Source organism: Anopheles coluzzii, chromosome 3 (genome assembly GCF_943734685.1).
Source record: "Anopheles coluzzii chromosome 3, AcolN3, whole genome shotgun sequence".
Taxonomy (NCBI): domain Eukaryota; kingdom Metazoa; phylum Arthropoda; class Insecta; order Diptera; family Culicidae; genus Anopheles; species Anopheles coluzzii.
In genome coordinates, this window is record NC_064671.1 from 48932075 (window position 1) to 48956114 (window position 24040).

The following is a 24040-nucleotide window of genomic DNA, read 5'->3' on the forward strand; positions in this document are numbered from 1 at the left end:
CTAGAACTAGAAAACTAGAACTCAATTTTTTTAAATTTTCTAGTAGAACTACTAGAAAAGAAGTTATTAAAGTTTTAGCATAAAAATGTTTCATTCTCCATACACAATGTATCGGATACCCGGTGTATGCCGGTTGTAGAGGTAAGGGGTACAAAAAGTATATCGAAGAAAAAAAATATTTCGAGTTTTTTAAAAATTTTGTTTTTTGCACGAAAATAAAGAGAATAAAAATGTCTAAAGATACATGAACAACTTTTGTCGCTGGGACTTCTCTGTAAAAAGTTATTAAAGATTAAAAATCGAAATCATACCCGGGTATCCGGTTGTAGAGTTGACGGTTAAGCGATTGAAGAAGTGACGGGAGTTTTGGTCGGAACCTACTGGATTCGTTCCTTTGCTTCTCAATGGAACGATCGAACCAAGGTTCGAATGAGAATCACAAAGTAGGTATTTTGCTCGTACGAAAGCCGGTAACAGACCGACATGACTGCCCGGACAGGTCGTTAGGTCAATTAGAAGAAGATGTTGTTGTTTATGAGACACTTCAAGCGTGCACTCTTTAGCTCAAGTTACGCTTAAGAATGTAAAAAGCAAGTTTTAACAATAGTTTAATGATTTTCAATGAAATTTACAGGATTTTCAGAGGTCCTCATAATTTTAAGACACTTTTCTTGGCATTGTCTTCTATCCATGTTACAAACATGTCATGGCAACAATGGGAGCATAAGTTACTTTATCAACAGTTTTTTTGTTTAAACGCATTTTGTTAAACTCTGATGCAAGCGTTACATTTTACCAAATTGGCGCAACATATACACTATCCAAACAGTTTTAGCACACAGCTGGAACGCAGTTGTAAAATGACCTCAGGCAATAAAAACCTTCCGCTGCTACAAATTCCACAAACCATGACCATCCTCCAACCAGTATTCTTGCGAAGGAGGCCCGCCCCCTTCGCCTGGTTCCTTTTTATTCCTGCACACTCGAAGGGAATCAACCGATGGCGTCGTTTTTCCTCCTGTCGGGTATAAATTAACCAAATTTATTTTTCCATTTTGCCATCGGCTAAAACATGCCGTCTTACAACACGCTTGCCGGGACTGATACAACTCATACTACACTAGGGGATGACTCCTTATTCCCGGATGCTTGTACCACACCGGGTAGCAATGGAAAGTTCCACACCCTCCACTCTACCGATTTTACCGAACACCCAAAGTTTAAGATCGTTGGAATGCAAATATTTTTCAATCAACCTTCTGCCTCACTTCCCACTAAAAACCAGACAACTGGCCATCGAACAGGGGCCGACGAACGCCGACGAACGCCGACGTTACCATACGGAAACGACAATCGTGGCTCACAGTATCACCTCGAGCAGTTTCCTTCCGCTCGCAGCGCAACTCCACAACGCCCTAGGTGTGGTGGTAGTGACTCTAACCGAAGCGATACAAAAATCCTTCGCCTCTGTGTCTCTGTTGCGCACTGTTTGATCAGTTGTGTTGGATGATAGGCAATTTGCCCAAATGGAAGGCACGTTGGCCCGCCCCTCTCGCAGCGAGGGGCTAATTTGAATTATTAATTAAATTTATAGAAGCAGATAAACGCTCTACGGCAGTGAACGGTGGTAGAAAGTGTGGGCCTGCCTGCCGCCGGCACCGCCGACACTTAAAATCGATTGCCCGATTTGCGTTCGCCAAAGTCGCTTGGAAATGGCACTATTTTCAGGACACTTGACTTAGCGTCCAGCCGGTTCGATGCTAATGGATTGAAAAACGTTTTAATACCACCATCACCAACCACCACACGACTGCCATTGCGGGGCGGGCGGGGTGGAGTGGGAAGCGGCCTATGCCAAAAGACAGGAATTAGGCATTGAAATTACTTCCGAAACAGATTTTCATTTATACGAAAATCTCTTCCAGTCGGCCATAAATTTCAATAAGCGTCGCAATTTGATTTCCCCGACCAGCCTCGACTCCCCGCTACTACACAGGAAGGTGAGTCAAATAAAGGACGATCTATGCGCTTCGCTGTAAGTGGTGACACGATCTGTGTATCGTATCATTTAGATTGTGCCTTCACATTAGGCATGATTAAACGGCAGATAGGAAACAGATGAATAAAGGCGTCGATTTGTCCCCTGCTTCCCATTCCGACCCGTCTGTTCGGTTTTAAATTATATAGCATTAATAAGCCCAATTTAGACAGTTTCTTTCAGATATTTCGTTAGGTGCTTTAGATTATTAGTTTGCACAAAAGATAATTTTTAGTTAGATATCCGCTTTACATACGCTCACTCACGTGTGATATTCGTTACGTTTCGTCCAGTTGCAATACACACGCGTAACCATTTTAAAAAGATAAAATAAAATATTTATTTTGCGCCAGAAAGAAGCTTACCGCTAGACTAACCTTTAACAAAACTAAGCTACGAATTGTATCTCGGGCTAACGCGTTTATATAGAAAAGTGCCTTAATGCTCTACTGCTTATAAGTAAAATACTTCTACTTTTCTCAGTCAATATTTACAGCAATTAGAAACATCTCTCGGTGGACGGAACAAGTATGCAAAATACGCTAGCGACTGCTCTACTTGCCATTGGAGTAATGTGCAAAGGGACTCGCCATGGCCGCTCAGAGGACCGGACACGCGCGTTTGTAAAGAAATAAAGAACCCCGCTAGCTTGTTTGTGCGTACTCTTTCACTCTCTATTTTATGTCTATTCCCTATCGCCATTACTAGTCGGGATTTGAGTGGGTCTCAACCGTCCGGAGGGTTTTCCCGCCGCATCAATTCCTTGCACAGCTGCTGCTTTTTGCGACGGGGAAACAAATTTCCTCATCACTTAACACTAATGTCGCACAGCGCGCTTCAACAAGGCAGTCAAACTTGTAAACGCCAAACTGTTGCCGCCCGGGAAGGGTGTAGAAAAGCGGAAAAGCATATTTATCGTCAATCACTACTACTTCGAATGCGATTTTTTCATCCTTAAACGCACGGCGACGTTGTGTATCCTTGTTTTTTTTTTTTTGTTTTGTTCGCCTGTGTAATCAGAGCTATATCGCCGGTCTTGTTCTTTCTCACTTTCGAGACACTTTTGCTTTGTTTTTTGCCATGTTGTCTTCTCTTCCTACGTTTCGAGGCAGGCAAAAGGATTCTGTCTCGCTTCAGTTATTAAGAAGCGCTGATCGGTGAAAGCGCTCCAGCCAGAGAAGCGTGGTCCATTCGAAGAAAGCGTTTGCGAAAATTAAGAAACTTCATCCATTTTCCTGCTGCTTTCCTCCCTCCTACTTGTTTAACTACTTTTTGTTGCCATTTTAGTTGCTGGTGTGATTTATTCTCACCGTTACCTACCCACCCACCAACCCACTCACTGCTGAGGCGTGTGCAAGCGGGTGAGTAACGTAACGCCCTCGGAACGCTTATTAAATCCCCTACTATTCCTTCCTTCTTGCTAGCACAGACTGCTGCTTTCTGTTCTTTACAATAATAAACACACTTTCGCTACAGTTTCACCACACTGCAACAGCACAAAAGCAATAGCACTGTTTAATACATAATTTCAGCTTACGGTTACACGATTACTACACCTTTTGCTTACGGTTCCTATACAAACCAAGTCGGGACTTTTAAGTTTAAGCTGTTGTTTTTAAAACGCTGTGCGCGGTTGTTTTGTTGCTGTTTTGTTTCTTATTGTTCATCTTTCGCTTATGTACACACTGAGCAGCGGCAGTACGGTCAATGTTTTGCGCTAATGTTTTTGCTTCTTCGTGCGTATTATTTCAAACTTAGCATTGAAGACGCTTTATGCGAATGAGGAGCAACCCGCTTTCAACACGACAAAGCCAATAAAATGGAACTTTATCAAATGAGAGACACCGGAAGGGAAAAAAGAAATACATAAAACGGACGACCATCGCAAGACAACGCACGGGTCGGCTCAATTAATTATACTTTAAACTACCTACAACCAAAACTTTCCAGCTCAACAATGTTCACAAACATTTCAACGCATCATCATTATGTGTATGTGGTGATTGTTCGCATTTAACGAAGCTGTACGCAGCGTTCTGTTGTTTTTTTTATTATTAAGCACGAGTAAGTTTATTTAAAACAAAACATGGAATGCATTCTTCCTTCATGCTGCGCTAGAACTAGAGGGAAGACTTGGCACGAAACGATCGAACAATGGCACCGCCAAACGGATACACTAAAAGACATAGTTCCGTGATAAGATGATTAAGTCACTCTAACGCTCCTCCTTAACGAACAGACCCTTTACGCAGCTCATGCACGGCGACAATCACGAAGGAGGAGTGTTAGATTGTGGCGTTACTATCTAATCGTGCCGCAATTTGGAATCCGCACCAGGTGCCCGGTACGCTGCAATCGGACAGACGGGAAAAGAACTATTGGTAGGAATACCTACTACAAGCTAATGGCACATTCGGTTCTTGACCCCCGATTCAGTGACGCCGGCACCTGGCTGCGTGTGGCTTAACCATTTAAGAATGGTGCCCGTTTCGCGATTACTTAATCCAAACACTTACTTTAATATTGGACAATATTCGATCCCGGATACGATACGTAATCTCGATCGTAACAACCGATTGCTTTCGATACACTTTATCTTAAACCGATAACAGCGTCCTCTCATACATGTGGTGCTGCTGTTGCTGCTTGTCGACCATGTTTTGCGCTTTCTTGTCATAAAACCATTGCTCTACGCGTACTATAGTTATCTATATATACAATCACAGTTTTAAGTTGCACCATCATCCACAAATGTAACACCATATGTTGCCTGCAAAAATAGAACATGGGAAAACAAAACGATTAAAAAGAGTTCATTGAACGCAACAAAGGCGCTTTGCCGTAAACAAATACATACCATCTCTGCAAGGAGCTATATTTTGAGATCAACATATTTCGCTCCCTGTAGTTCTGACTCAGCAGCACTACATGGCCGTCCATCCGGTGTCGAAGGTGAACATTTGCAACAATTTCAATGTTTCAATTAAAACAAATAATTTAGAAGGAAAAGGTAATTTAATTTGAACTACGGTTCGACAGCGCTTCTAGCAGTGTGCAGGGCTGGTTGGTTGTTGTTTCCCTCTGCAATTGTCGTCCGTTTTAAGCATGCTCCGGGCAAAGATGATTGTCTCATGATTTTGATTCGTCCAATTCAGTGCGTATATTATGCTATTTTCCATCATTCGGTTCGTTGTCGTTTAGTTTCAAACTCGTTGTTTCGTTGTACCATGGCGGCAATCGGCCACTACCTTTGACGGCCGTTCGCTTACACCACAATCTCGTGAATGACACGGCGATTGCGGGAGTTTGGTGTCGAGTAACCGCTTTCCATTGCCAGCGCATCATCGTAGCTCATCGAGAGATGCTGATTCTGCACGGGAGACTTTGCCTCCTCCTGCTCCATGTACGGATCCGGCAGCCCGCTCACATCGTGGTACGGAGATTCAGCGACAAAGTCTACGGCGAGAGAGAAAATCGGATTAAAATCGTACCACACCCCATACCACACACCATCCTCCGAGAGGCAGAGAACGACAGACACTGATGGGAGAGTAGACACATTGGCTCAGTTACAATCACTCACCCATATGCTGATCCATGCGTTTCTTGGGCTTGTGAACGGACGCGTACGGATCGCTGCAGTAGTCCTGGCGCGATGGATTCTGGCTGTTGCGCATGTTGTGATGGTAGTCATCTCCACCGTGCTGGCTGGCTGTGGTCATCAGATGCGGGTAGGGAGCGTAATCGTCAACGGCACCGTATCCCCCATGGGTCATTGGGTCATAGCCGTAGTTTTGCTGCATCTGTTGGTCCATGTAATTGTGCTGCGGGATCATGTTGGCCGAGTTCGAGGCAGCAGCCGACATTTTCAGCTGCCAGATAGAGTCCTGTGAGTTGACGCTTCCACCGTTGTTGGAGTTGGAGTACGAATTCTCTACATAGCCCATGTTTGACCCTAATTCGTGGAACGATACAAAACCAAACAGAAGATGTTAAATACGGATGGCAGTAGTTAGCCAAGTAAAAGCCCCAAAAAAACCCGCACAAGAGCGCCTACTGTAGCAGCAGCATGCGCCTACAAAAGCACCATTGTGCGAAACTTACAATCATTTTGCGGTACTTGCGGAATCATTGCATTCTGCTGGTGGTAGCCGTACGTTGGCTGCTGGCTTGCATACAGGGCCGTGTTTTGATCCATTGCCAAATCCATCGAATGCTCGAGGGCCTTATTTTCCAGGCTGCTGGCCGAATAGTACGGTGGCGGAGCTTGGTTTTGTTGGGCCACAATCGACGGATGGATAGAATCGATATCGTACTCCTTTGACTTTACCGATTCCTTCTTTTGGTTGCGCCTGCAACGACAGAACATCACCAACAACACGGCGGACAGGGCGGCAACAACGCTGCACACCAAAATCGCTATCAATGTCGGTAGCTCGACAAAAGATGCTTCCTGGATCAGAGATTGTCCAACTGTAAAGAGGAAGGGGAGGGAAAAAAATGTTAGCAATTTGCACAAACTTTACCCGCTCCCTCCATCGCCAATGATACTTACTGTCAGCTTCCAGATATTCACCACAGTATTCGTGATTAATTTTCAGACACAGCTTTACCCGCACTCGCGGGTTCAATTCGTCTTCGATCGGAATGGGAATTTCGTCCAATGTGTTGCCCAGCGAGCGTCCATTGTTACGTCGATTTGCGACAAAATGCTTTATCTCGTGCTCACGGTACGTTGGATCGTGACCGTTTACCTGCAGGTCCACCTTCTCGATGATGTGCCAGGCTGCCATCGGGGTATCGCCGTACATAACCGATTCAACGATAGCCACCATCGATAGACAAGTTGCACCAATGTTTAGGCCCAGGATCTTCGTCTCGGGATCAAAATTAGCCATCAGTGGAATCGGTATCTTTTCCACCTTCGTCGTCGCACTGATTTCGTTCGAATGCTCCGAGACACCCTTAGTGTTCAGTGCTTTCACCTTGAAAACGTAGCTCTGGTGGTGGTCCAGCGGGCTGATGGTGCACGGCACCTCACGCTGACAGTCGTACTCCATCCATTCAGCACCGCTAGCGGCCACCGCTGCACACTCTTCCGTCATCAAGCTTTCGTTCGGGATCACTATTTTGCGGTACGAGACAAAATATTTCGTGTTTGCAAGACCACCGTCGAACCCGGGGTTCCACGACAGAACGACATAGTTCGAACCGAGCTCGACCGCTTTCAGCTTGTTGGGTTTCTCTGGTGGGCCCTTCGGTTGCAGCCGAATTGGCACTTGGATGTGGTTCAATGAATTCGACACACGGCAATGATACTCGCCATAGTCCTGGTGACGCACATTGCTGATCTTCAGGATGCTTGTGTACACGTCGTTACCGTCCGAGTTAGTAATAATTTCATAATGTCCACCCGTGCTCAGCAGCGTCGTTCCAAAGTGCCACAAAAATTCTGGCTTCGGGTACGACTGTACCTTGCACAGCACCTCAGCCGTTTCCTTGATATCGTTCGCCACCTTGTTGTACTGGTGCAGCACTATCGGTTCATGTTCGATCTTGAGGTGCATCGTTGAGTTTGCCTTGTTCACTTCATTTTCATACAAACACGTGTACTGGCCACGGTCGGTGGAAATGAGATCGTTTCCGTTCGGGCGTGCCTTTCCGGTGAACTTCAGCATGCTCTGCACGGTCACCATACCGTTAGGTCCCTTGTCGACGTTCGTCTTTACCTCATAACGGTGCAGTTCCGGGGTGATCTCCACGTCGTCCTTCAGCCACGTGATCGATGGTTCCGGCTTTCCTTTAGCGCTGCACGTTACGAAGAAATCTGCCTCGCCAGCGCGCTTAATCATGTTCGACTGCAGCTTGGCCAAAAATTGCGGTGGCTGATGAATTTCCAGCGTAGCGCTTGCCATCCCACCGTTGCCGAGCTCGTTGCTTGCGTGGCAGTGATATTTGCCCTCGCTGGACAGTGCCGCCTTCGGTATCAGGTATTGCGCTCCCTGGGCAATCACCGTCGTCGAGACCTCGCCGCCCACATCCCGGTACCAACGGTACTGCGGATCCGGATAGCCGGGAGGATCAGCTTTGCACATCAAGCTGACACTATTGCCAACGTGTACAACCGGTTTTTCCGGCGTAATTACGGCCTGCCCGGGGCGGTGACGCACCAGCAGCGCAACCGAAGCATTGCCTTCACGCTCCAGCGTCTTCCCACCGTACGGCTTCATCATATTAATACCCCGGCAAATGTACGTCCCGGCGTCTTCCGCACGCACGTCTCGCAGCACCAGCGTATCGCCATTGCGCCGGAAATCAATATCACCCTCCTTCAGCCACTCGATGGTCACTGGCGGTGGGTTGGCGGTAACGTTGCACTTAATATGCACGGTTTCCTTCTCTTCGGCCGTCTTGGCTTTGGTTTCGATTTGCACAATCGGCGGGTAGAGGACGTTCAGGGTGATTTCTTGCTCACCGATCTTATCCAACCCGTTATCGGCCGAACAGGTGTAGCGGCCGGCATCCTGCAGCGACACCCGGTGGATCGTGTGCGTTGGATGTGACGAAATGAAGCGCCCGTTTCGTGTCCACTTCACCTGCTCGGGTTTGGGTTTGGCATCGATGTTACATTCCAGCTTTGCCGTTTGATCGCGCTCGACACTCAGCGGATTTTCTGGACCAATCTCCACCCGCGGGTAGTCTGTAAAGAAGAATAAAAGAAGAAAATGAATCATTTTCTCTCGACAATGGGTAATATCATATAATATTTACATTCCATACGATCAACAGATGGTACATGAGCGATATTTTCAAATGTACCCAATCGAAATTAGATACACTGTTTTTACATGGTGGTACAAAATATGCGTCTTGGGTGGCAATTCAATGAAGAAAAACCATTCTTCCTTAAACAAGTTTAAACTCCATTTAAAAAAAAACATAATCTCTATCTTCTCATCAAATCGGCATCTGATGGAGAAAAAAATGTAAAACGTTTACAACAGCCAATCTCGCCATCGAAATAGTTTTCGCTCATAGTACACCCTTGCCATATTGCTGCCTAGCAGGGAAACCATTTAAATACGATACTTTTAAGAAACTTGAGTACGAAATTTAATCTTTTGCTACTTTTTTGTGCCTCCCGTACAACATCCATCCAAGTTAAGATCGTATCTCAGCAACGCTATCGATAATGTTACTGAATATTATCATTTTCTTCATCTTCTGCCATCGTTATAAACTGCGCAGATGATGCCAGCCGCGTGAGGTGTTTATTTTCTTTTCAACTGTCATAAACATCCAATCGTTTGCCTGACACTCGTTTGCCTGGATGATGCGACGAGCGGACGGATGGTACAAATACTTTTTAAAGGACAAATCTGTCTCTTACACGACGGCGCACCCAGCGGAGATACACGCAGAAAAGGATTGTCAGATCAGATTCAAGAGCCGTGCAAGCGCCGCAACTGTGCCACTACTACGACACTTTGTCATCCGAAGAAGAGAAAAAAACGTGCGAAAAAGCGAAAGAAAATAAAAACCCGTCCGCACCCTTGCAAGCTGACAAGCAAGCAAGCAAGCATGAGCCTTCCATACCTTGGGTAACGTTACCTACCATCACGACGACCACTGCTAGCCACACCAACGGAGAATGCGGATGGATCTGCTGACACACCTGTAGCCTTCGTACGCTGATGGCGATGGTGGCAGCAGGCAAGCTGCAGGCTTTTCGCTCGTGTTGCTCTTTACTTTAACGTTAACTTTCGTCCCTTTCGGTCGCGCTTAACGGACAAGTTTGCGCGGTGACCGCCCGGTGTCCGGCAGTGTGTTTGGGAAGGGGCAGGGCCACGTTTCAAAATGATAATGAACATCTGCCGCGGGAGAGTCGGTCGATCCCGGGACAGGTTTTTCAACTTCGAGACAACATGAAAAATAATAAGCAAAAACCACCGGACGACACACCGAAGAGGAAAATAACAACCTGCTGCTGCTGCTCTCGTCGCACGTTAGGAGAAAAGTGGCCGCTCAAGACGCTTCACAGCAACGTTCGTCGAAGAGACACAACCCAAACCTGCTTGGAAAGTACTGACAAATTCGTTGGTTCATCGCCATTGTCGACGACGTGGCAGTCCAGAGCGCGGTCAATCGAACCGTCATCAGAGGGCGCGCACCATCGCCATCGTCGTGTCATCAGCAGCAGCATCATCGTCATCTTCGCTTTAACAGCGGCATGAATTTTAAATTAACGTTTCGTTTCAGATCAAAACAGCTACCAAACGGTGCAAACGATGATGACGTTGCTGACACACACACACACACGCTGTATCTCTGTGATGAATATAAGAAAATTCGTCACGATGAAAGCTCTCAAAACTCCAACCAGGACAGAGGACAGAGCAAACGGCTACGGGATGGATGGTGTGTTCCGAAAAACTTCCCTCATTCCTAGTTCGACGAGATCGACTTCACCCGAGAACACAATCGTCATTTCGAATAATCGATCCCTGTATAATTAATTGAAATCAATGAAGATCGGATTTCCTCATTAAATGTGTACGAAGGGGTTCTTAGGTTAATGAAACGTAGCTCATAATCCGACGTAGCCACGTGGAAAATAGTAAAGCGGATGGAGGAAGAGAGTAAGAAAGACAGACAACAAGATCAGGTTACAGGCATTCTACATCCAAAGATTAAAATGAACACCTCCCCATTTCTATCGGCAATCTATCTATTAAGATATATGTTAAGTAGTGTATTGCTTGCTCGCTTGCTAGGGTGGTACAACGACCCACTTTAGCCAAGGTACGACCTGCAAACTATTCTGCATTTTATCGCTTACTGTTGCAATCATGCAGTGACCAAAACGATACTGAATATTTCATACTGCATTCATTCGACACTGAATAATAATAATACAGCAATCGATCGATCAGTTGACTACACGATGATAAGCCACTGTTCATGCCACACAAAAATGCACCCCCATCTCCTTTCCCTGCATATTGATTGGGCAGCAGGGTGGCAGTGCACGGTCAAGTTCAGCTGTCAATATCGTACTATAATTGCAAGGAACATATTTTTTACTCACTAACCACTCACTAGGGCGTACTGTGAAGTAAAAAAGAAAAACATCAAGCTTCACATTCAACTCTTCCATTGCACTAATGGGACAACAGCAATCCCTTTTCGGCAGGTATTCGGCACAGCAACATGCGTGACACACACACTCCACACAACACGCCAATGCACCTGCCCCATCGTAATGATGTTGCATTTTCCACCTTTTCCACCTTTTGCTGCATTGTTGTTTCCATTCCCCTTGATTCATTGTTCCTTTTTTTTCTTCCTTTTTTTAAACTTTCATCGTCAAGGGCCAGAAAAAAACCAACATGCTCCTGTCAATTTGCTTGCCCTGGATGTAGGTGAAACAGGGTAAACGTGCCATAGTGCAACGTGTTGTCATTGCTGAACTTCAATTGGACAATAACACATGCTCCAATCATGTTTTCATCCACCAGTTCTTCTGCTAGCCTACAAACGATGCATCACTTCAGTTAACGGCTCCACAAAACCTTCCACATCGACTCGTCATTTGGTTGTGTAATGAAACGGTAAAGCTACTGATTGACGGCAAGCAGCGTCAGTAGAGAATCATGAGAGAATAATAAATAGCATCATACATATTTCATTAATCAAACGTTTCATTTTACCTAAGATTCATTTAAGATAATTTCGAAATAAACAAGAAAAAAATTGAAATTGATGATTGAAGTTAAATGTATGTATTGCTACATATTTGGGTATAAATTTGCAATAGAAAAATGGCAAAAATATTGTAATTGTACCACCCTACTTCTCGAAACAGATACATACCACTTCAACCACTAGCTCCAAAGTATTCGTGGGAAAGCTTTTCACCCACAAGAAGTAAAAGTTTTTAGATCAATTTCAACACATTCCTTACTACAACTCTTTTACTGCTATCCTCCTCGAGAGCAGAGCTTTTGCAAGGAATTGTGTTTCGATCGAACTAAAAATAAATAAGCCTTCAACTAAAGTCAATACTTCTTTCGCCCACCCAGAAAAGCTTCAACAGAAAGCGGAAGAACTTTTCTCACCTTGCTTTATATCTATCTATCTACATCCCATGCACTTTCCATCACCTGCAACAGCCACTGCGCTGCTTTCCCCCACTACATGCTTCACTACGCGTTCGACAATAAGGAAGGCAGGAAAGAGAATAAAAGGAGTGTATTATGCTAGAGCACTGTTAGCATGAATTTTATAACTTCTACAAAAATAACTTTCTTCATTGCCAACGATGAAAAACTATGGATTCACGGGCGTTTAGTCACATCTGGTGCAGCAGCAGCAGCAGCAGCGCAGGATAGGGAGAAAATGAAAACAAAGGGCGGCAGGCACCCGCAGGCGAAGAACGAAGCAAGATTGTGCGATAGATTTGAGCATAAAAACAACCCCAGGATGCTTTACCGCCGAAGCGCGCAGAGAGTGAGTGTCGAGTTTTGCTTTCTTCCACGCTCCACTCACACACACACACACCAAATCGCATCTCAAGTTTTTCCAAGGCTGGCCACAGCACTGCATTCCTCTTGCAACCGCAAATGTGTGCGATAAAATTCGCGGATAAAAAACTTTCCTCCGCACCACATCAAGCGAGAACCCTACAACAGCATAACATCATCCCCCCGCCGAGCACGGGCATTACTCTAGCTGCTTTTGCTGTAAGTTTCCGTCTGTCTACCATTGCTGCATGGCCGGGTGGTTATACGGGCCTTGTGGTAGTGTGTATGTATGAGTGGTTCATAGTTCCACTTGCTCAAAATTTGCCTCCCTGTCTGCAGAAGAGGAGGGAAAAATGTTTAAAACTAACAAGGAAGAGCGGGAATTTCCCTACAGCCATTGCGCAGCGACAGCGGTTCCGCGTGCACCGCCCGGGGGCCATACTCCGGGAGCATATTGAAGAGACCCGAGACAAGCCAAAAAATTAAAAAAAAAAAAAACTAACAAAGATAGAAACGTACTTTTATTTTACCAGTTGTTCAGCAAGAACTTGGGACGACTAGCAACTCGGGCAACTGCTTCACCAACACTAAAGAATGTGCACTAAAGAATGGAAAAAGCTGAAATTTTTCCTTCCCAAGCCCCACGGGACGATTCAGGCCATCAATTTTTCTCTTCGCAGTCGGTCCCGGGTGTGCTGTCACCATCACTATCTCCCCAACCCCTCCCCTACCCTGTACCTACAACAACCCCCATTTCTAGCCCACTTCCAAAGGCAGATCTTCCTGCTGGAACCGGTTGTCAAAAATCTTGCACAGGCCATTCATTTTTACTTCCTGCAAAACTAAAGTGATCCAGAAAAACGAAAAGGACTCCTCCTTTTCTTACCACTCCACTGTACTACCGTTCGCTTTTACCTCGTTTTCCTACCTTCTCGTCCTTTCCTGCATAGATTGGTATCGCTGTTTGCAGTTAGAGCTCCACACCACTGCTCTCCCGATGAATCGGGTCAATGTAAAATGTCGAAAAAACAAACGGTCACAAAAACAAGCGGAGCGACCAATCCACCAATTCCGAAACCCATCCGTGGTCCAAACTTCCGGCCAATGTTGTACGGAATATGGTTGGGAAACAAGCAGCCAGAAACAAAAAGCAAAGCCTTCTAAAAAGGAGCTATACGCCGTTACGAGCGTTTGAGCACCAACTACATTCCCACTGCTGGTGGGCCGTCCAGCGGTCCAGCGGTCCAGGAATGGTGACCAATAAATTTCCATCGAACTCGGCTAGCTAACGAGGTAAACATTTTATTCTGTAACTGAAATGAAAAAGAGCTTTTCGGGGAACGATCTTTTTCAAATACAATTTTGACATTTTAAACTAGCCTTAAAAATTCAAATCCAACAACTCATTGCAGAAGGACATATATTTTATTGTAAAAATTGAAGACGTATTTTAAAATTAGTTCTTCAGCGTAGTTAGGTAAACTACTTTTACAATGAATTTATTTATTTTTTTTTCTTAAGCAAGTGAGCCTTACTTACACCTTGTTTTGTCCTATACAATTGCTTTCATAGGGCTATACAACACCGACACAATCGCGCTATCGCAACGAGCAAATCAGAAGTTCCCCCTACATTTTGATGCACGATAACACCACACTTGGACATTCCATAGTGGGTTATTTTTTCTTCTTCTTCCTGCGCGAATTACGCATACCACCCACGATTTATTTATAGACTACAACTGACAAACTGGTCAGCCTGCCGTGCCGCGCTGCCAAGCTGCTTGGAGGTGCTCCAAACTTGCAATGGCACACCGAAGACGTATAAGAAGGTCCAACACCGAATGCAAGAATTTCTTGCAGGTCTTTCCCCACCGCGAACCTAGATAGAATGTGTAACGCGGCAACCGTAGTTACAAGCAACCCCCCTAGAGATCAAGATTTGCTCGTTAAGCCACCTGCTAAATGTGAAGGCTACTGCTACTTGCACCTTCCTAGTCCGCACAGCTCGTGGAAACAAAGCAAAGATGCATAAAAGAAATGCATCGTACCCGTTTTTTGCACCTGCACACCTCTAAGAACTGCCCGTTGCACCAATTTACATTACAACACAAAACCGGGTTCGCGTTGCTTTACCAGTGCTACACACAGTTGTTCGCACAACTGCACAGAGCAGTGCGGGCAAAATGAGCAAGGAATACACATAAATTAGATTTCCAGCCAGTCTTGGCTTGCTACTTGGGACCGTTTTTTACCTGACGAATTCGTAGCTCCAAAACAAAGTGGGCAGTAGAAATCGATAAATTATCTTTATCTACTCCCCCATCGGAGGCGGAACTGAGGGGAGGGGGGCGGTGTTCGTAATGGCGTTACTGTTAGCTTTTTGCTTCGCTCAAGTTTAGGACAATTAATTTAGCTTCGTACAAAATGGCACAGCAGAGTAAAACAACAACAAAAAAAACACCTTTTGTTCTGAAGGATGCGTAGCATAATGGTGCAACGAAGCGTAGAAGTATTGCGTACCGATTTGAATGCTATGGGGTGTGCATTGTTATTTTTCAACATTTCGATTGAAATCATAACATCCAGCCGTCCAGCTCCTATCACCCAATTTTAAACGAACGCAGAAAACAACAACAAGGCTGTTGCCCCGTTACGACCTTCTTAATGTGATGGAGGGAATTAATTGCCGTCCTGCTGGTTAAAAGAAGTCGACAGCAACATTCTGTTGTCTACCGTCGACCGACGCGAACCCGCTGCTACACACCAGCATAATTTATGCCAATGCGGGCAAATTTTTCACTGTCTTCAAACTATTTTTCTATCCCCGTCCAATCTGTTACCGTCCGCGTCCGTTTCTTTCCAGTCAGCAGGAAACGCGATCCTCAAGATACTTTTTCGTATACGGACACTCCAGGTCTAATGCGGAGTAAACCATTCCTGTCTAGGACGTTATACAATCCTCTCTCTCCCCTGTGCAGGAATCCTTCAACATATAGAATACACACACACACACATTCAGAAGTGTGTGTGTGTCCACGTCCAACGCGCAAAAGGTAAATTAAATGAACAACATATTTTACGACACTGACGCGCAACCCACTCACACCCGACACATCACCTTGACTTGCTTAATCACGATAGCGAATGTTTAGCTGATGGCCAACAGGTACGGTATAAATCTTATTTAACGGAACAACGACTTACAACATAGCAAAGGATCGTGGAAAATGTCGCCTTTTATCACTGACTTAGCACACGTTAAAAGTGTCTCCATAAGTTACTCAACGCATCCGGATGTTGAAAGGTTGACAAAGTCAACCATTTCAACGTCAAACCGGGGAGAGAGATAGAACAAACGAGCGATATTTTGTAGCTCCAACTTGTCCAATTCCACGACAGTTTTTTATCGAGTTTTACAAAAGTGCAAGTGATGTAACAATAAAGTACCATAAATTGCACATAAATCAACAATTAATGTTCAAAATATCCAATGATCGTTCCTAACTCTTTGATCCCAAACCCGTAAGATACGAATAAGACATCTTATGTAGCATTGCATTCTACGAACGCTGGGTACAGTAGCTCCATAGCATTATTGTCATTCCGTTGTCTCGTTGAGCCATTCTATCATTCCCGTAAACGCTTAAAACGACCAGCAAATAAGATACTTTCAAGAAGTACACCTTCCGAAAGCAACATACCTTGTACGATCATTTAAACCATCATTTTTCATTCGTAATGACAGCAAATTGCCTCCTTCAAAAATTACAGCAGCAGCAACCGAAAGGAAAATCCGTCAAGCAGGAATCATTCAGTCAAATTCCTATTGTCATTCACGAGACCCTACCAAAACATTACAATGTGACGCTTTTTCGGCCCATTTGTCCTTCGCCATACAATGAAAAAAAAAAGAAGCATGGCCTGACGTCTTGCTTGTTGTTAGTACGGTTGCCTTCCTTTTTGCCGTGGGCTGCTAATGTAAAATCCATTTACAAATTCTTCATTCCAGCATCCAGAGAACATAATTTCATCGACTGGTGGTGATTATTTTACCTCCACACCGAGATGATGATGACACTTAGAGCGTAATGTAGTACGCTCCAATAGCGTGTAAGAGACTTGCAGCAGCAACAGCAAAAGACAAAATCCCATTCCCCAAAAAGAACCCTGCAGCTTGCTATTTTCAACGGAGATTAAGTGACTCGTGGTAATCTACAGCACTCGAGCGAGCGAGCGAGCGAGCGAACGAACAAACAACGAACCCATGGTGCGTAACGTTTAAGACCCTGAATAGAACAACCTCCACACGCTCTACATATCTTCGGTCCGTATACCCTCGCCTTAATGCCCTCCACAATTCATTAATCTCTTACGCCCTCGTCTGCAAGCAACAGAAGTCTCTGCAGCGGAAACGAAAACAGTAGAAGCCAAAGCCTCTACCGGGCAAAACGAGAACGAGAAACCCGTCACCGGCAGCTGCCAAATTCCGATGGAATGATTTTTCATCTTCGCATCGCACTCAGTCACCACCACCACCATCACCAAAAACCGCCCGTAGGCCAATCCGGCACTCGATCGAGCTACGCGCAGGGCATTTTTCCCAACGCTGTCCCAAACCCGAAAAGTGGAAGGTTATCTACCCGTGAAAAGCATTTTGAAATCGTTTTCTAACCGTTACGGTTAATTTTGTTCGTGCACGGAGAGTTTCCTTTTCCTTGCGTGCTGCTGTGCCGCGCGCGAGCTTGAACTACATTCTACAATTAGAAGGGCCTACTCTCAAGATATGAGTAGCAACAGAGGCACACACGACTGTGGGCCGCAGTATCTTAATCTACTGCTCAACTCAACTGTTTGCCGAGTCTTTTTTGGGGGTACTAGCCTTATGCGACAATGCTGCGTAGAAATCCGGCAAATTACGCTTATCACCATTTCTTCACTGTTTCACGTGCTGAGCGCTAAGTGGGATAGCGTGGTTTAGGCGCTTTCTACAGTGCTACACACTAGAGTAAATCAAAAGCTTTTACTATATACACGAATTATAGGCACATGCTAGGAGAAATCCATGATATAGAAGCCTACCTAATCTATTACTTCATTGTAGTACTAATTGAGCCACACAAACCCTAACGTTGGCACGTTGGCTAATAATGGTCCAAAAAAGCTTCGTATAAAAGAACACCCAACTGGCGAAATATAAAAGTGACAATGAAATGTCCAACAGCAACGAAAAAATATGTAACATTTATGAGATTGGGAATCATTAAGTAAATAAGTAGATTCAACTCAACTAAGAAATTCATTAGTTCAAAAAAATCCATTTCACTGTTGCAAATCCGATAACCCACGTTGCTAAGTCGTATCGTTCTCTGTTTCTATGAATTACAGCAAACTTTAGCAAGATGGTAAGACTATTCATCCTCAACGGTATTTCTTATCTCTGGGATTGGTTAAATTTCGTAACAAAGTGCAACAAAACATCAGTCGATAGAAGACAACAACCGTTCTGCATTGTCGTTAAACGTTTGCCCATCTGCATTCTGCAAACGGATTCTGCACCGTTTCGATTGCAGCACATACCGAACAACAACACACTATAACAAGAACGACTTTGTACAAAATTGACAAACTTTTCAAATTACAAACATTCCGGTATTCATCTGGCTGGGTAATTTATTTAAATACATTAAACATTTGTTGACGAAGAGACACATCCTCGACGTTCCATGCAAGCGGGGCTTTCCTGTTGGGCCGAATGGGCCGTCCAGAAGAGATGCTCCTTTCCATGCAGCGAATGAGGGGCCCCCAACACCAATAAGAACTTTTAATATATCGTGCTATTCTCTAAACTAGAAAACTATTTACGTCCCTGTCAACAGCAATAGTAGTAGCAGTAAGCTCGATACCAACCAGTGCTAGGCGTTCTCATCCTACAAGAGCCTGATACACGAAAATACGAAGTGATACTGAAATTGTTTACGCTTTTCGTGACTATGGCCGAACAAGTTGTTTCTGAAGGTTCTGTGTATTGGAACCACATACTAATACAAGTTCAAAACAATGCTTCAACTCCACAAACTAGTTTAGAGACATCGTCTAGTCGTCAGAACATCGAAGAATACAACAAAATTTATTCGCAAAGCAATTGAACTCTTGCTTCCCTGTGCTTTAAACCTAGAGCGCTATATCTACAGCATTCACACTAATTAATCAAATGATAACATTTTCTTCGTTATCCTCTTTGACACAGTTCAACAAAATCTGGTCGACCCAACAGATAAGGGTTGGCGGCGATGTTGCTGCCCACTGAGATACAAATAACCATGAAGTTGACGATAAAATCAGATTTCACAATTGCCCACCGTAACGAGACCGTACCACAAACAAGCTTTAAATCAAATGAAAAATAATTAGCATTTGTTGCCTTCCAAAGTGGGCGGAAGGAGAGGTCACAAAGCATTGAGCATAAAATAAGCACGAAACGGACCTGCACAACAGTTTATATATATATACCCGGTGTTGCATTGCGCGCCCAAAGAAAACATCTGTGCTTCTCCCCTGTCACCTCCAATGCAGCAGCCACCGTTTAGCTGTACATAAGTCCAATTTTACCAGTCCTTGAGCAAATCCAAACAACGCACAAATCGTAATTTCAATTTTCGCTTCGAAACACCAACAAGAACGGCTAGAAATGTGCACACGGGGGATAAAAACAACACCAACAAAGCACAGTAAATGAGCACACCCAAGCAAGGACACACACAAAAAAATCGAGAAAAGTGAAATAAGAGAATATATACACAGCAGAATGGCAAGTGAAATAACAACCGACGACTCACTCCCCTCACTCTCGATGCGCAGTCCCCCACGTCCCCCCACCTAACACATCGCTCAACCACCACGACCGTGAGGCGGAGGAGGGTGCGCAAATGAAGAACTTGGAGGCTAATTAACGGAAAACAAAATTTCACTGCCATCAACACCGGCAGCAACTCTAGCCGTACACAGCATGTCCGTCGTCGTCGTCGTCGTCCGTTGTTCTCGCAATGCTTCCCTCAAGCCACCATCTTCTTCTGCCTATCCAACCTTACTTATCACCGACTTTCTAAAGGTTCTGCCTTTCCTCTAACTATGCGAGTACAGCACTGTGTTGTGTGGTGCTGTGGCGCTAATGATGCCCATTAACTTTTTTCCCCCACGATTTGATTCGGTTATTAAGAGCGGTCAGTTTGCCTAGTTCCACCGTTGCAGTAGACTCGACCCATGCCCGCCTTGGGGACAAAAGATATCCGAAAGAGAGGTGAAAGAGTGATACAACGCACAGAGCGCTCTGTAGCGATCCTATCGGTGGCTGTTCTGTAGCGTAATGGAGTACCTTCGCCTGCCGCCCGCTGAGTTGCGAATGACACAAATGACAGAAACCGACCCAAGAATTATCATCCACAAAACGGTACAAACCCATCCAGTTTATCCCAAATTCATCGAAAAGAAAACATTGTGAAACTAATGAGAAAATGAAAATACAGCGAACACCCTGAAGCGTTATGTTCTGCTAATTTAACTGCACCGATTATATCGCACTGTATGGTGTTGGAACTTTTTAATGTTATCTTATTATTTATATATTATATTAAAAAATAAGATTTTCTTTAAAAACCTTTGCGTATTCTATATTTTTGCTTTTTACTGTATCATCACAAAATGCTTTTTGGCATTTCTATAGTGTTAAGAGAAAAGCGAATTTGTGCAGAGCAATTCAGATATAAAAGACCTTCTTCCTTATCAAACGTTCAACAGCAACGCGATTGCATTAAACTGCAACCATAGCACGAACACACTGGAAAATCTAAAACAATCTCTTATCCTGTTCAATAAATGTACAACGTGTCTTTTCATTCATTGTTCATCCGAAGCACATCAAAAATGCATTGAATATTTCACAAATCTGAGCAACAACATCTCACGGCCCACGTCCACCGACAAAACCAACGACTTAAACACAAGCAAATCAAAATAATAATCAAAACACGGCACGGAGGAGCACGTGGCGTACACGTCTCATCCGATGCTGCTCTCTAACATAAATCCATCCAACGAAGCAACATGAATATTCTTCTTCAAAAAATGCAACAGTTACGCTTCGTTCAACCGCTACCTTGAAGCTACTTCCTTTTTTTATTTTGTGTGTGTCCAAATCGCATCATCCCTGTCAATGTTGCCATTTTTGAAGGGATGGAGAGTTGTGAATAACTCACGGTGCCATATTCAAATCATTTCCTGGAACACGATCTGGTGGAGATCTCAAAACCAGTACACATACACACAAAAAAAAATCGTATCTGACTGGCTCAGCGTGAAGGTCGAAAACGCAAAAAGAAACGGGAATGAAATGAAAGTAGAATCCAACCAACCATCAAACGCCTCACGGAAGGGAATTGGATCGAAGGAAACGGAATAAAACAAAGGAAAGAAAGAAAAAAGAAAGTTTGCACAGTCAGCCGGAAAGCCTTTACTACGCTACGGAACGAACAGAAACAGGCACAGAAAGGCCCCGCACAGTGGCGCGCGAATTTGTCTGATTAATATTTTACGTGTCATACTTCCACGCACAATGATGGCGCCCTGCTTGTTTGGAAGATAACTCCTTTTTTTTTTTGGCAAAAACCCAGCAAAACCCGATATGCTTCCGTGAGTAACTAGCTGAGTTCAGGTGTACCATGATTCATAATTTACCATCTCCGACAGCAGAAGCAAACGAGGTCAAACTAGGAACAATCGCATTCAAGATGCTGATTTGCCTACGTTTTTTTTAGAGCGGATTGAAAGTCGCCACGGGAATTCCCTGCTAAAAACTGTGGTACACCTTCCAAAGATGTGTTCATCTGCAAACGGGTGACTGAATCATCTGCTCTCCAACACATCATACAACAACAACAACAACAACAAAAGCAACTAAAATCTCTACAGCTCTCGTAAAACGGAATGTACGTGTGACTGACTAATATCTCACTTCCTGGAAGTGTTCGATTAGCTGTCCCAAACGCTCGCTCATCGATCATCTTCCCTGATCACAGTCGTTCGTTCGTGGTGCGATATTTAAGCATAATTACAGGAAGACGCACAAATGAACGCCCGCTCCGTGCGATTTGAGAGCAACGGTGCGCGGTGCTACATATGGAAACTACAGTGAAATCGGGTACTTACATCGCACCGACAATGTCGTAACCGTTTCCAGCCGCTGGCTCTCCGGCATCGCTCGGTTCCACACGACGCACGTAAACTTCGCACCATCATCCTCTCGGCGTGGGATAATGGTCAATGTGCTGGTCGTCTGCATGTCACGCGATCCCCCATAGATCAGATTGGCGGCCAATGGTGTTGTGCTTCCTTCACGGTACCAGCTGCGAACATTGACAAAGTTGCAAAAGGGAGCGGCATATTTTTATCTTCATGAATGACACACTGGATATTTATTTTGAAACTTACGAAATGGTGGGATCCGGGGAGCCACCCACACTGCTACAGGTGAGTTCCTGCTTTTTGTCTTCCGTGGCGGTCGTTTCGCTGCCCGGAAATATTAGCGGAGGCTGTGGCGGCGTAAGAACCGTCAGATTGTAGTAATCCTCGTAGATCGCATTGTCACTGCCGATCTGCTTGATGCGGCACTCGAAGCGGCCGTTATCGCGCGCGTACGATACATTAAAGATTTGCAGATCGTAAATACCCTGATTAGGTCGGTAATCAATCCTAGGAAGCGAATAAAAAGCAATAAAATTTGATTTTTCAGATGAAAAAGAAAAAAAACCCTATTCTGTATCAGTTAAGCACACTTACTTGTAGTTGGGGTTGAAGGTGTCACCCTTGATCGCAACATTGTCGTACTTATTTGGTGACTGCTGCGCCCAATAGTAAGAGTATTCCCGGTCCGAGTAGTGCTCGTTGAAGCGACACTTCAAGATCACATCCTCACCTTCTCGTGTGTCCATCGTTTTGTTCGCCATCGCCAAACCGAGCAGCAGTAAAACTGTAAATAGAAGAAAAAAATGTAAACAATGCATTAGCATTTGCCTGAATATCGTGGTACGAAGATTCTGCAGAAAACAGCAACAGGCGGTAAACATTTTTAGCTATTCGATAAATATTGATACGTCGGTTGAAATGTTTGGTATTCGCTCAATACTGGGCCGGATTTACAAAACAACGAATGAACGATCGTTTCGTAAGATCGTATCTCGTATCTCCCCCCATTGTCATATAAAGCACTTTCAGCAAGTAAACAGCACTGTTAAGTCGAGTAACTCATTGTGCATATGGTATCAGTTTCGGCAGACGAACAAAAAAGCTATGAGAGTAAACAGTTTTGCTCCACAAGCAGATGATCCATTTTTATGTTGACGGTAAACAAAATTTCGCGGTAAAATTCCTGAGAAATTGCGTAAACACAAACAAAGCAGACAACTGGAGTTTATTCGGTGATGCAAAAAGAAAACAAAAAAAGGTTTTACTAATTTGGATTAAAACTCCTTTCAAACATTGAGTGTTTGTGCCCAAGTAAGACGGTATTTGAAAATAAATTAAACTAACGGTAGTATACGCAGAACATGTGAAAACGTTTGCGAAGCCGTTCTCACCCACTTGTGCCACTTGTTTTGCCGCCTTGAGCCATAGTATGGTGCTACTGACATCCATGGGACATGGTAACCCCCCCCCCCCCTCCTCTCCTCATAACAGCAGCCATGAGGTCGTGTGTGGCTCTCACCGCTAACGCTTTGTTTCTAACAAGACAATTAAATTTCCACCCAGCCACGACACTACACACATAGCGCCGCCCGGCCGGCGTCTTTTCCGCACGACGGATCTAGTCTGTCCCGAAACGATACTGGCACGACACCTTGCAGATGCTCTATTGTGTACAGCGTCGTTTGGGGCGACGATTGAACCTGTTGGTGTTGCTGCTATTGTTATCAAACCATATGTCGGCCAACATTAGGTCGGTGACTTTTCACCCACGATTTTTTCCATCAAATGTCTCACGCACGCCATCACATCACGCGTGATACACCAAACAGTGTCCATACCATACATCAAGCATGTGTGTGTGTAAGGAGGGGATGTGTTATTCATTTTCCTAGCCAATGTTCTTAGCACCTCTCCCCGCGCTTGAGTTCCACTTCACCATAGCAGCCCCATTGTTGGAAAGGCCCCACAACCCACAGTTAGTTTACTTGGGCTTGTTTGTTTTATTGTTCGGAGTTTTCGCCCATACTCATTCATTTGGCCTTTGCTCTCTTTACGCGGCCACGCCATTGCTGGTGGCGCGCTGTGGCACGGCGCACTCGGTGAATTCATAAAGTATGAAACAGTTAAGAATCGTGTGATCATTATCAAACATAATTACATTATGCTGCATTGTTTATAAGACCCTTTCATTCCATTCTTCCGAATCGGTTTCCCGTTTCTCAGCGCATACATACACATAT

General features: G+C 44.5%; 1 protein-coding gene across 1 annotated transcript in view; it reads right to left on the reverse strand.

The window, feature by feature from the left end:
• Nucleotides 1–2353: 2353 nt before the first annotated feature.
• LOC120955051 (hemicentin-1-like) overlaps nt 2354–24040 on the reverse strand; it is a 64799-nt gene continuing 43112 nt past the window's right edge. Inside the window, exons 2-9 of the mRNA XM_040375524.2 lie at nt 22395–22584; nt 22047–22307; nt 21765–21961; nt 6594–8738; nt 6143–6511; nt 5622–5993; nt 4896–5494; nt 2354–4808 (exon numbers count right to left, since the gene is read on the reverse strand). Of these exons, the coding sequence (XP_040231458.2) occupies nt 5304–5494; nt 5622–5993; nt 6143–6511; nt 6594–8738; nt 21765–21961; nt 22047–22307; nt 22395–22584 (3725 nt within the window). The 3' untranslated portion in view covers nt 2354–4808; nt 4896–5303. The remainder of the gene's footprint in view (nt 4809–4895; nt 5495–5621; nt 5994–6142; nt 6512–6593; nt 8739–21764; nt 21962–22046; nt 22308–22394; nt 22585–24040) is intronic.